The 13,389-nt window shown below is 36.0% G+C and overlaps 2 protein-coding genes across 3 annotated transcripts; both read right to left on the bottom strand.

Annotated features, from left to right (window-relative positions):
• Positions 1-282: 282 nt before the first annotated feature.
• LOC135683593 (transmembrane emp24 domain-containing protein) lies at positions 283-4,491 on the bottom strand. The gene is made up of 4 exons (XM_065198898.2): positions 4,225-4,491; positions 2,723-2,915; positions 1,972-2,079; positions 283-904 (listed from the first exon to the last, which is right to left on the bottom strand). The coding sequence occupies exons 1-4, from the start codon at positions 4,399-4,401 to the stop codon at positions 780-782; spliced, it is 603 nt and encodes a 200-aa protein (XP_065054970.1). The 5' UTR covers positions 4,402-4,491; the 3' UTR covers positions 283-779.
• A 3,167-nt stretch (positions 4,492-7,658) lies between these two features.
• LOC135683461 (uncharacterized) lies at positions 7,659-13,358 on the bottom strand. 2 transcript variants are annotated; one of them, XM_089109393.1, is made up of 5 exons: positions 13,219-13,358; positions 12,344-12,432; positions 11,214-11,762; positions 9,085-9,345; positions 7,659-8,452 (listed from the first exon to the last, which is right to left on the bottom strand). In XM_089109393.1, the coding sequence occupies exons 2-5, from the start codon at positions 12,417-12,419 to the stop codon at positions 7,818-7,820; spliced, it is 1,521 nt and encodes a 506-aa protein (XP_088965519.1). In that variant the 5' UTR covers positions 12,420-12,432; positions 13,219-13,358; the 3' UTR covers positions 7,659-7,817. The 2 variants fall into 2 exon arrangements, with proteins under 2 accessions (XP_088965519.1, XP_088965520.1); XM_089109394.1 differs by having other exon boundaries at positions 12,344-12,444; positions 13,219-13,354.
• Between the last annotated feature and the right edge of the window lie 31 nt (positions 13,359-13,389).

The following is a 13,389-nucleotide window of genomic DNA, read 5'->3' as shown; positions in this document are numbered from 1 at the left end:
TCATGTGTCAAATATTGTAGAATTTTGATGAACAATCTTGCCTCTTTATTTAAAAGAAAGACCTATGATATTAGAATGAAAATGTGAACATCTTTACAGGAAGAAATCAACTTTGAGTTAAAGCATTATGCCAAAAGAACAGATACCAGTGAAAAACGAAAACTTTAGTAACTCTGTGAGGAATTTTGACATGTCTCATAAAATTTTACTGTCATGTTTCTTTAAATACTTGTATCATGTCATGTACATGAGAAAACTTGTCAGCAGAAAAACAACACCATGTATATTATTAATACAGAAATAGTTCTCAGTTCATAACAATGAACAAGGTGAACAAGGAAGGACATACAAATTGAAAAAAGGATGGCAAATTCTGATAATTAGTGGACATAGGTATTTAAATTTTCTTCCTTTTATTTTGAAATAGAATCATTTCCTGGAGCCAAATACTTGTGTTGCTTAGATGATCTGTTCATTCTATCAGATATGTTTCTTTGTGCAGAGAGACTTATAATATAACATTTATATACATATCTTGGCCTGCACAATAAACAACGCAGCTTGTGCAAGGTAGCATTTGAAATGGGGGCAAGGTGAATCTGGCCATGGTGTACTCAAAAAGATACTTATTGTAAAACAAACTAAGCAGGTAACAACAATAGTAGGAAAGGATGTAGAGAGCAAGATGTTTGCAACAAGGTCTTAAAAGGAAGGGCCTAGTTAAAAGAGGAAAGGGAAAACAAAGCCGGATAGCTATTCTAATTGTCAAAAGCTAAGAATTATACCACTCTCTTTACTTCAAAGAACCTCTTCAAGTAATAAACTTGTCCAAGCGTCATGGCAACAAGAATCAAACATTCGAAAAAGGCCCACCACACTACTCGGCTGTTGGTGCTGTCATTGACTAAAATTAAGAAGAAACAAAGTTAATAAATTGTAAAGAAAAATAAGGTATTGATTAAAGAAGTTAAAGAATGTTTATAAACAATAATTTGATTTGATATCATTTCTATAACTTTCTATAAATGAAATACTTATAAGAACCACATTTGCCTGATTTTCAAAATATAAGTGCTGCCTCATCCAAAAAATTAGTTTCTTGTATGTGAATATTTATAGTATATTTCATTGCAAGAAAACATTAGCACATGGAACACAGAACTTCAATTTTTAAGCTCAACCACACAAAAAAGAAAGAAAGGAAGAGAGAATGACAGAAAGAAAGAAACAAACTAACAAACAAACAAAGAAAGGAAGAAAGAAAGACAAAAAGAAAAATATAAAGTCAGGAAATATATATTCTATATATTACTTTAATTTAAAAATTCTTTTCCAATTTATAAAAAGAAGTAATTTTTATTCTACAATATTCACTAAAAACACTTTAGTTAGTTAGTTTAAATAATGCAAGTTTTACTCTTTTGTGTAAGGCATCATGAATATGCCCTTCCCCTAATGTGAAATATCCTATATTTAAGTTAAACTGATCTACTAAATATAAGTTAAAAATATATCCAAGAAAGCCTGCCCAGTTTACAAATTCTTTCTTTGAATGAGTATATACATACATTTATTGCAGTAAATATACCAATTCTGCAGTAAAGGCTATAAATAGATATGATAGAAAGTACCTGAGTAAAGGCCTAGGTAGTGTTGTCTCACTTGTTTAAAAAAGCCTTAAGTATTGTAATTAGCTTATAAAATCTTCTTATATATATACAAAATTCTTGACACATCAAGAGACATAACAACTGAATATAATTACACCTAAAGACAGAGTATTTCAAAAGTTGCCTGATGATTCTAAAAAGCTTGAAACTTAGAGAAATATGAATAAGAACCATCCTGTTCTGTGCATCTAAGGGTATGTAATAAAAACAGCAACCAGGCCCAAACCACAAACAGTATAAACTATTAGAACAATCTACTACTAAAAACATTGTCGCACCAAAATTTAAAATGAGAACTTACTTGCTCTGTGAACACGGTCTCTCACTTCCATATATTCCTGTTCATGTTTGACACCAATTAAAGTTGAAGATAGCTGGTGTATCATGCCATTCAGTTTATCATGTTCAGCTAAAAATATAATGCACTGATTATGCAACAAATGACAAAAAAATCATGAATTTACAAACATAAAGATGCATATATGGATATTGGTTGTTTTTATTACTTCAATTATGATAATCATAAAATTATATACAGAAAATTAAAACAGCAAACAATCTTATAATGGGCAGTTGAACAAACATAGAACTAAGGTTATTTATTAAAAACCGTCCTGACTATAGGAAAATATTGATTAACTATGATTAAATGCGCTTGGTGCAAGATGTACACTAAAAACAAAACATAGTGATGTTTGCAATTGTATCAGACATAACCTACTTGCCTTTCTAAAGGCTAGATAAGGTAGAATCGAAATATTACAACATTGAAAATCAAGTTTTTATAGGCTAAACAGAAAAATGTTATTTTTACTAGGCCATTCTAAGGGTTTCTTGTCACAGAGTGAAAATAGAAAGTAGATTAGAAAAACAACCTTGTTTTTACTTTTTATATTTTTGATGATAGAAACAGCAACTTGACTATTTCTATTTACTATCTTTTTCCTTAAAAATCATTTTGTTAAAATAGCTTCTTAATATTATCTTTGATATGGACAGTTGCTTTCAGAAATGTTGGGAACAGAACAAATTACATATTTCAAACAACTAACCATCATCATCCTTTCCAGCTTCTTTCGGGGCTTCACCAATGTCCATACCAAATTTCACAATTTTGGGAGTCATTGTTGACATTTTGTTGCTGAAACAGTAAGTGTAAACACCATCCATGTGGGCTGCAAATGTGTACTTCCCATTGCTTTCTCTGTCCCCAGAATATATTACTTTCTGGTCTGGTCCAACAATCTGAAGAAAAAAATAATGTGTTATGAATAAAATGATTCAGACAACATTGAGAATTATTGCAAAATAACAATCAAAGCTAGCTACTTCTATGACAACACACTTTAAAAAGGAAACTAATCAAAAATTGCAAACAGCTCAGCCTCTTTAGAAACTCCATGAGGTTAATTAGTGGGAGCCTGGACACGAGGACCATAGTCTTCAAAAGACTAAATTCATTTTTGACAAAAAACTTTCCTCTAAATCATATAAATAGGTTTCTTGGATCTGGGACAACTTTTGCAATAAATTACAGGTATTCTCTGCCATCTTCAGAGTCTACCGCCCTTAGTATTCTCTGCAGATATTCATCTCAAAGCAATGCATCAAATACACAGCTTTGCATAAAACAAAGCCTATTAGGGATAATTTGTCTGAAAATGTTTTAAAACATACATGTCTTGGAATAAATAATATAATGAAAACTTTAGAATAATATATCTAAAATTTTAGTTGATATCATTTAAGAAAGTTTTGCTAATTTTCCAAAAAATCTTTCTCATCAATGGTTTATATATGAAATCAGCTGAGACCAAGGATGGAGCCCTTTTACCAATAATTTAAAAACTTTTTTATGGTTTAGCTACAGTACCCAGACTGGAAACTTTGTTGCACACCCGCAATATATTGCCTGGGCGAACATTGCATGCTTTTATGTACTGACCGAACGAAATCTCTAGATAAAAACATTTACCATTATCAACCATAAAAATGATTAAAAATTTATGATTTCAGGCACACAGACTCAAACTTTCAAAAGTAAATTTGTCTGCGCAAGAAACAAAGTTTCAAGTCTGGATAGAGTATTTTGGGATTTGAGTGGAAATTTTAAGACAAGGATAACTAAAAATCAGAAAATATGTTTATAAATGCAACCTCAAAATTACTTTGACGATAGATGGACGAAAGCTTTTAATCAGAACAGAAGTACCTCGTTTCATGTCAACTAGTACTTAGTACGTTGCTGGACATAAACTTGTGGCTGCTTTTTTAAAGCTTAATCTTAAAAGTTGAATAAATTCTCTACTTTATAGTCCATTACAACAGACCTTTGCGAAACTCTTTCGATGCAGATTCAATTTTAGGCCAATTTTAACAAGGCCTAATTTGTACCTATGTAAAATTTGAAATCAGCAAGATAGACGCGCGCTTGATGTTAACTTCCTCGTCAAAAGTATAAATTGTTTAATGATTTGATCGTTCGGTACAAATTATGGTTTGAAATCTTCAACCATAACTTTAAACAAAAATTAAGATTTTAATTAGTTTATACCTTAACATCAATGTCTAAAAATCCTCCATCTGCAACTTCGAACATTAAGGCCATTTTTGTTCCAGGTGAAACGCGGTCATGGAAACACTCTTCACCATGTGCATCGATATTGACAAAATATGAAAAGGCTTGTGGAATAAACGCACATCCTATCAGCAACAATCCTGTTAATGCCATGATGTTTTATCTAAGATACTTGACTGTATGAAAATCTGAGTGTGATAAAGTGGCCTATTATTCTCGTCTTTATTGACACGTTTGTAAGAAGTCTCGATTTGAGAACTGAAAACGAGACTGAGGGAGGAACACTATACCAGTTGTTTGAAACCCTTTTTTGATAATGTTTTTAATTGAATATGCTGTAATTCTGCGATCATAACCCTTGCATAATATTTAACTATGCATTAAGACTTTTATCAGAATTTATTTTTGCAAGATTCATATTGATGAAATGTTTACTGGTTGGTCATTAACGTGTTCGATGCCGTATAGCTACCACTCAGCTATAGGCAAGAAAGGGGCTATAGAAAACATTCTGAAAATTTGTTTCAATAAAAATTTCGAAAGTTTACTCTAACGGAACCGAAGTAGTAGCAAAATGATGCAAAATGGAATACGGATGCAGATAGGAATCTGAGGTTTTCATATTAAGGGGAGTGGAAATGTTTTTCAACAAAAATTCATGAAAATTAGAATCGAAGTTGCAAGATAAAGGATCAAAGGCCATGCTGAATGAGGTAAAATTCTGGCATATTAGATGAAAGTGTGGGCAAAAACACACAGGGCTGTAATGGGATAAAGTACACCAAAACCGGTCAAACATGTGGCTAGATCCACGCCTGTACGAATTACCAAAGGAAGAAAAAAAAGAAAGAACATTACATTCTCTCTCAAATTAGATGTCAGGCGCAAAATGTTAGCGAATAGCAGTAGACAAGATGTTTGCTGCAGTTTAAGTAATTTTGCATTACCACAGATTTCACCTCATATATTATTTGAGACAGGCTTTACATATTATAGATAACTAAATATTTGTTGGCTTACGAGGGGGGGGGGGGGGGCGAGATACTTAATTAAAAGCGACCAGTACAATGTATAAAACGTATTGATAACTCAAGGATGCTTCTATTGAGGTGGTTTGGAAAATTCTTATCGCCGTTCAATAAGATTTGCAACACAACATCATTTGCAAGATTTGCATATGCATATGATCGTACAAGAGTATATATTCCAGCGAGGAGATCAAGTCCTTTGAACACCAAAAGAGGGGCAGAGCAACAAGAAGTGCTCCGTATCCTCGACCCCATCGTTACTTGGACACTTTGGATTTATTGTATCTCTAAATTTGTGTTGAAATTTGTGAAAGTTTAACTTGCTGAGACCAACCCTGAGTTGAGTAAGATGAGACAGGCCGTTCGGGTCATGAATTCCAAAAACTGATTTAGTAGGGGGGCGGATCTTAGATAGTATCTTTGTCTTGAAAACAGCAACAGAAGGTGACAATATCATTTCAGGATCTAGTTTGTTCCACTCGGACAAGCAGTGTGGATAAAAACTAGATTTATATTTTCAGTCCTTGCTCGAATTTGCCCGATTGTGTCACGTTCGCGAAGAGAATATTGCAACTGTTGAAGTGGTGGCAATGGGTCCCTTGTGTAGTCAGGGGTTAAATTGTTTATGACTTAATAAAGCAACTTGAGACGTCTACTCCATCTGCGGAGGTTTGGAAATTCCCACCCAATGTCAAGGTACAGCTTTTCTCAGGACGTTCCCTTCCAGGCTCCCGTTACAGCTAAGGCAGCGGGGTATTGGACAGACTCTAGCTTCTCCATTAAACTTGATAAGGTGGTACCGCCGGTAAATCCCACATACTTTTGGTGGGATATGGTATAAAAGATCGCCGTAATCCAAGTGGGGTCGAACATAGAGCTTGTATAGTTCATTTAGGGTATGCCTAGGCAGATAGCTGGAGAGGAATCTCAACATACCAATACCTTTCCTTGTCTTTGAGATAGCAGCCTTTATATGGGTAGAGAAGACAACGTTGCGTCCAAGGTAATTCCAAGATGTTTATGTTCATCAACTTTCATGATGGGCATGTTATTAAATAGTATCACTGGGTGATCAATTGCGGACTTTTTCTTCGAAAAGATTAATTCAACTGCTTGCTTCTTTGGGTCAGGATTGAAGGACATCCTCCAATCATGAGCCCACTTCCTCACCAGCTCTAGTTCGTGGTTCATGTCACTGGCAGCTGTGTTTGAGTCTTGAACTATAGTGAATAGGGACGTATCATCTGCAAAAAGCTTAACTTTGCACTTTAAGTTCCCATTCAGGTCATTTATATATACAAGGAAGAACAGGGGTCCCAGTATAGATCCTTGGGATACACCCCAAGTTGGGGTAAGATATCCCCCAGTTAGAAACCTGCCCGTTCAGAACTGTTCTCTGCTTTCGATTTTTGAGAAAATTTTGAATAAGAGATAGGAGCTGACCAGAGATTTGCCTCTTTCATTCTGTCACTGGATTTCAATAATCGATAATATCTGAAACAAACAAATTCTGCGACGTTTTTGCTGAGTGCCTCCTTTAAAAGTAAGCCCCTAAATTTTTCCCATTCTTTATGGCCCATTAAGAGCTTATTGTGATCTCTCTGTTTATTATAATTTGTCTAAATCTAAAAAGGACAAAGAATACACTATTCAACTTGAACATGAAGATAATTCACAGCACAGTTTGAAACCAGTCAATGCCACTTTTTAAACGTTTTCTTACTCATGGCCATAGCTAGAGGGTGTAGGGGGTGTGACAACTTCTCTGAATACGTCATGAGTTGGTCGGTAAATCTTCAGTTGATCCACGAAATTATTACTTTTTGGTAAAATCGTCTATCAGTCAAATAGCACCTAAATTTTTCTTCCTAGTGTCTTCGTCGGTCAATTTTACTTCTGATGTCTCTAGAGGCTTCAAGAGTCTGTCTTGTCAATATGTATAGGACCATCACACTCGACCTCAATCGTTTATTGCTCACTAAATGTTCGAAGAACCCAAATGTATACTCTACCCCTCCTAGTTTGTTTTTCAAGACTAAATCCTTTCGTTTATATTGAGTGATTGAATCCTCTGTTTATAATAGATTTAAGAGACTGGTGCATTTCTTGATAATAAGACATAGGTTCTAAAAAGAAAGGTAAGTTTTACATTGCTCCCAAACAAATGACATATGCAGGGATGACATTTGGACCACTACGTCACTGACTATGCCACTATAATGTTATATTTCCAGTCAAGAAAAGTAAGTGATCATTCAGAATAGTTAGACTCTTAGATAGTTGGATAGATTTTATTTGCTCTTCAGAATTTGAATTAACAAACATCTCTCACAACAACCATGATAGCAAACAGAAGTAGGCAAACTGAAGGATTCAAATCCGTAGAGAAGTTAACATGTTTCTATGCCAAATGACTCGAAAATGTGTTAATATCAACAGTGATAATAATGAATAAGTGTTTAATTGAAAATGTACGAGCTTCAGCTACTACAGAGAGCAACTCCAAAGCTTTTAGTTTCGACAATATGTGCAGCCTTTAGTTTAGATATTTCTTCGCAGCTTCATTTCAGTGAAAGTGATATGGCCAAAACTATTCTTCAATTTGAGCCACGAAATGTGCTTTATGTTGGCAGCAACGTTGTAAATCCCATTCAGGTTTGAATGGTAACAGTGTTGGTACCACCAAGCTCCTCCACAGCCAACAGCGCAATTGCCACTCCATCGGTCATTATCCCTGTCCTTCGTGGTGAAATACATGTGATTTTGAAGTGCCATGGCGTCGCCCATATCTCCCGAGTACCCTGACACAGTCAGCTGGTACTTTATGGCCTCCGTCCCTACTCGAAATGTGTAGTATGTGGCATACCAAGGCTTACCATGCAAGTCCTTGAGATCGATCCGGAGTGAAGACCCATGGTTGGTAAGAGCATGGATCTTGTCAAGGCCAAGCCAGAAATTTCCTGACAGGGAACCAAATCCCTTCTTATATTCGTCCCAACCACGATAGAAGTCAGTACTGGCGTCCTTTCGTCTCTGGATAACGGTCCATCCTCCACCGTCAGTTGTCATGTCACAGTAGACTTTGAATGGTGCAGATCCACTTACCTGGATTGTGTATTCTCCGTTGGTTCTTGACCCAGCGTCATAAATTCCCTTACAATCCCGTGTTCTGTTTTCTATAGTTTGAAACACAAAAATGGTATAAGACGTTGGGGATTTTCTGCTGACCCACATACTACCAATACCCAATAGTTTCTCCTTAAATTCTAACTGAGCTTAAATAATCCAATAACCTTCTCCATCCAAATTATATTCAAAAAGGTGAAGCCAAATGGAGCTTGTAGGATCTAGACCAAAACTGTCGAATTCAGGGAGCTGCAGCCAGGGCCGTTGCTAGCTTTTGTCCAATCCCATTTGCCGACAAAGTGGGCGAGCCGTCTTTTATTTCCCAACATATCTGAAAATGTACCGACGAAGCACCCTTAAATGGCAAAAAACTTTCTCGTTTTTACAATAGAGTTTTCTTCCAAGTGGGCGTCACAACAAATTGATTGCAGGCAAGGGCACCAAGTTTGTCGTTGACTGCCAGAGGATGGGGTCTCGTTGCCAAAGAGGGAACTTTGAATGGAAGCAAAAAATCTCAAATTGTTGGGCTTATTGGGAAATTGAAAAATACCATAAAACCGATTTTTCGAAAGGAGACCTACAATTTGGGCAATATCTCACAGGGGACAGTTTGCACTCGAGTTATTACAAAGGGGTGTGCAGATATGTATAAGAAAAAGCTGAAATAGGAACACAATCGTACCTGCTATTGAAACATTGGCAGTGTCACTTGATGACCCAAATGAGTTATAAGCGGTGCATTTGTATATACCGCTATCCGTGCTGCTTGCGTTTGCGATCATCAGTCTGTCATTGTTTATTACCGCCCTAGGTGATAGCTGGCCGCCAAGCTTGCTCCAAATGATGCTCGGAGCTGGAGTCCCAGTAGCAGTACAGTATATGCTGAAGTTACTTCCCACACCAGCCGTAATTATCGGTGGAAACACAGAAGCTGTAACAGGGGCTGGGAAGAAATAACAACACGGTAAATCATGCCGCAGAAACTAGAAAAAAATTAACTGGTATGTTAAATAACGTCTGTAGTCACCGCCAAATGCAGGTGCGTCGCCAAAGAGAGGGGGGGGGGTGGATATGGGACACTATACCTCCAAGACTATGTCCCTTGATCAAAAAGAATCTTTGTTAGGCAAAAAAAGAAATTTCACTTCTTACCCTGTTGTACAATTGTAATTTTTTGACAATTGCACGAATGAACATCTCTGTAGCAGCCGATATTTCAAAGTATGGCACTAAAAGTACTTGAAATTAAATTTTTCGAATATTTGATATTGAATAGAAACCCATTAAATCAGCATATAAAATTAGGTACCTTGTGACCACATCCTAAAAGAGTGAGGCACGCCTTTTTCTGACAGCAAATGTTCCCCTTCAAAAAATTTTTTTGGCTTCGCCCCCGGCCAAATGTCAATGGCCCTGTTCCCAATGAGCTACATTTTTTCATTCAACATAGATTAGGTATTTAACTCAACTGTCCACTATAAAATAAAAAAAGTTAGAGAAAAAGTTCAGGTTTCCTGGTGTTGTTGAACAGTACTGAATTTTCTGGCTAGTAAATCCATAGCTTGCGTGAAGGCTTTACAAATAGAGGAAATTTCCTAGGCTGGCAAATTCATGAAAAGCAGTAACAATGAATAAAATATTTTTAAAGAAATTAACCCACCACTAAGCAAGCTTGGTTGCAAAAAAAGCCAATTGTAGATGGAGCTTTAATGGATTTAACAAGTAGTGTTGTCACAAAGTTATATTCTTATAATTTCTAAGTTTAGATCCCATAACCTGAAAGAGCATCATAGAATACCTCTAGATGTGCAAATTTCGTTTAATGTGTTACGATTTGGTTGAGATATGGTGACATAAGCACAGCCATAAAACCTCTTTAATTTGGTCATTGTTCATAACTTTAAAAAAATAATCAATAGTTCATTAGTAAACTTTAAATCTTTCATTGACTATATCTCAACCGATTTTTTACTTATTTAACTGATTTTGCAGCATTTCATGGTCTTTTGGGTTATATGGTCAAATTTAAAAATTCAACAAATAGATTTTTCATGACATCACACTTAAGAGGGATATTAAGCAGTATCATTCCGTCGGTCACTAATCAACATCACGTCGAAGAAGAAACAAATGCATTGTCATTCTTCTAAAAAAATGATATTCGCATTATAAGTTAACTCAGAGCTGCAACTTAGAACCGTCCTTTTTTGTGCACAAAAAGCATATACAAGTCTGCCTATATTGGCATCGAAATTTCTATAAAAGGCCGGTAAACCAAAGTACAATGAATAACATATACCTAAAATATAGCCTGCGTGCAGAATCTAAAAATTTCCTACGTAAAATAGTAGAGTCTGCACGCAGGCTACAATATCGTTGCAAGAAGGGTGCAATTATCTTTCCTAAATATTTTTTAAGAAATGGCAAGTGAAATTACTTTATAAAGCCAATCCTGTAAGGGCCATAAACAGTTTTGTATTAATTTTACTTAAATATATTATAGGTCCTCATATCCCGGGGGATACAAACACGAATATGCAATTCTACTCAATAAGGAATTTGGCACTAGTCAGTTTCAAAATCAATAACAAAGATTTACGGTCAAAGAACACCATAAACACTACAATGAGAACCATGTTTGCCCCTACTTCCTAGTCACTCTAAATGCGCGTAAGAAGCCAAGTATGACAAAATATTCGGATGAACCTTACCATATTAATCTTTAAGGGTCATTGCTCTATGAAAGATGTATGGGGTAGTCGGATTATCAAAATCTTACTAAAGCCGTAGACCGTATCTTTAGTATCTTACCGTAAATATAGAGGGTTGCGTTCGACATCTCCACTCCAAGGCTGTTCTGAGCAGCACACGTGACCGTTCCTTGATCACTTGGTATTATACCACTAATTTGTAGCTTATATTGACCAATTATCTTAAATTTGAATCCATCAATTACTATCGGTACTCCATTCAGCGACCATGTTATCGTAGGCATTGGGTACCCTGTTACCGTACATGTAAATGACACATTTGCTCCTTGAGCGACTGTAGCATTGGAAGGCTGCACCGTTGCAGTTGGTCTTCTAGAGGATATTCCAGGAGGGCCACGTGGTCCAATATCTCCTTTCGATCCCTTTTGTCCTTTTGGTCCAGCAGGGCCATTTTTACCAGGTACACCAGGCTCTCCTTTGCCTCCCCTGTCACCTTTGACCCACTTTGGAGCACAGTCCTCCCTGTCATCTTCAAGTTGTCGTACTCTTTTATTCAGCCTTTGTATTATTTTATTCAGCTTGCCAACCTTATTGCAAAGGTGTTCCAAGTCTCTTCGCAATGACCTTGCTCGCAACTCACCACGTTCTCCTAAAAAATCACAAAATAAGCAAAAAAATCAGAATTATCTAGACAACTTATACATGAGAACAGCAGGTTGAGTTTCGCCAAAACGTCTAGAAAGTTTCACTTTTCTGGGGAGTTCAAGTCACTTATTCAATCCGGGCTAGCATTTTGCCACGAGATAAAATACATATTTGAATGGCTAGTTTTGCCCACCCAAAGAGTGCTGGTGATATGATTGAAATAGCTAAAACTCGATCCAGACATATAACATCAAATACCTAGTAAATCTCAATCCACGGTAAAATACAACCCGGGTTGGTTTTATTATGATATAGGGCGGCACTTAACCACAAACAAATGTGATTCGTGCATGCATTTAAAACATTGAATCACTTTGTGACAATTAATATTACACCCTGGAATAAGCTGCCACAAAATTACAAAAGGGACCCCAACAAAAAATCGCAAGAAACTAAGGACCCCCCAGCTTTACACCCCCGATTATACTATACCCAAGCATTAGGAGTGCTTTTTGGGAGGAAATGTTGGGTTGCCTAGCAACAGCAGAAATAAAACCCAGATGGACAAATAAATGTACATTTTACCGTAAATGGCGGAGTTTGACTCTGTTTTGAAGCAAACAACCAACACTACGACGAGGAAGAGTCTTTGGGCAATCATCTTTGATAGCGAGCTGAAAATAAATCTGTGAATATTTAGTTATTAGACAAAGCAGTGCCCATCTCAGCACAACTTTGTTTACGGATGTAAATGCTGTAAACTGTTTTAAAAACAACTTAAAGAAGCAAACTGTTTATATAAAGTTACAAAAGGAAGCACAACAAAAGTCTCAATGTAGTTAATGCAAAATTTTCAGATTTGAAAGCTTACTTCTATGAATCATGGTATTACAAGATGTTCATATTATTTTAAAAATTTTGCTACAATTGAGCTTGTCAAATAAATCAAAGTCATTTTTCAAATCTTAACTCCAGAACTGAGAATTTATTTTGAATTTCGAGCAGATTCAACTGCTTTTGCAGATAAAGAATATTCCATGACGTTCTCCAAGCTCTAGGGCCAGCTTCTCAAATTCTAAAAACAGAGTTTTTTGATGATGTCACATTGCCCCTCAATATTGTAAGAAAATATTATCTAAATAGCTAAATTAAAGACTGATCTTATAGAGGTTGTGTTTGACTTTTTGAGCGTATCCCGGCTCAGTTGGTGCTTTTTTACTTTTCTTTAAAATGAAGCAGAAGGAGTTGTTTCTCTAATTGTGTTAGGGACACTTTCAGGTCTTCACAGCCATGTAGCTAAAACCTCTTGTGGCATACTCAAATCTCACCCTGGTACATATTCTAGCAGAGATTCTGCTACACAGCAAATTACTCAAGTTTTAAATAGATTAAACAAATGAATATATAAATAGAAGGTAAAGGTAAGAAACATATAGAGATGCTATAGCACATATTCTTACCCAACCACACTTTGACAATCGGATTGCAGGCTGCCTCGTTACTGTTTTTGTAATAACAGCTTTGAAAATCTGGGTTCCAGGACCATGTATTTATATTGAAACAGACAATTGCTCCGGATAATTGTTATTATTATATTCGAAACTGGGCAATAAGCTATTCCTTGACTATTG

Source organism: Rhopilema esculentum, chromosome 7, assembly GCF_057945365.1.
Source record: "Rhopilema esculentum isolate cy_ngs chromosome 7, ASM5794536v1, whole genome shotgun sequence".
Taxonomy (NCBI): domain Eukaryota; kingdom Metazoa; phylum Cnidaria; class Scyphozoa; order Rhizostomeae; family Rhizostomatidae; genus Rhopilema; species Rhopilema esculentum.
Note: the sequence above shows the minus strand (reverse complement) of the source record. Positions and strands in the feature narration are given on the sequence as shown.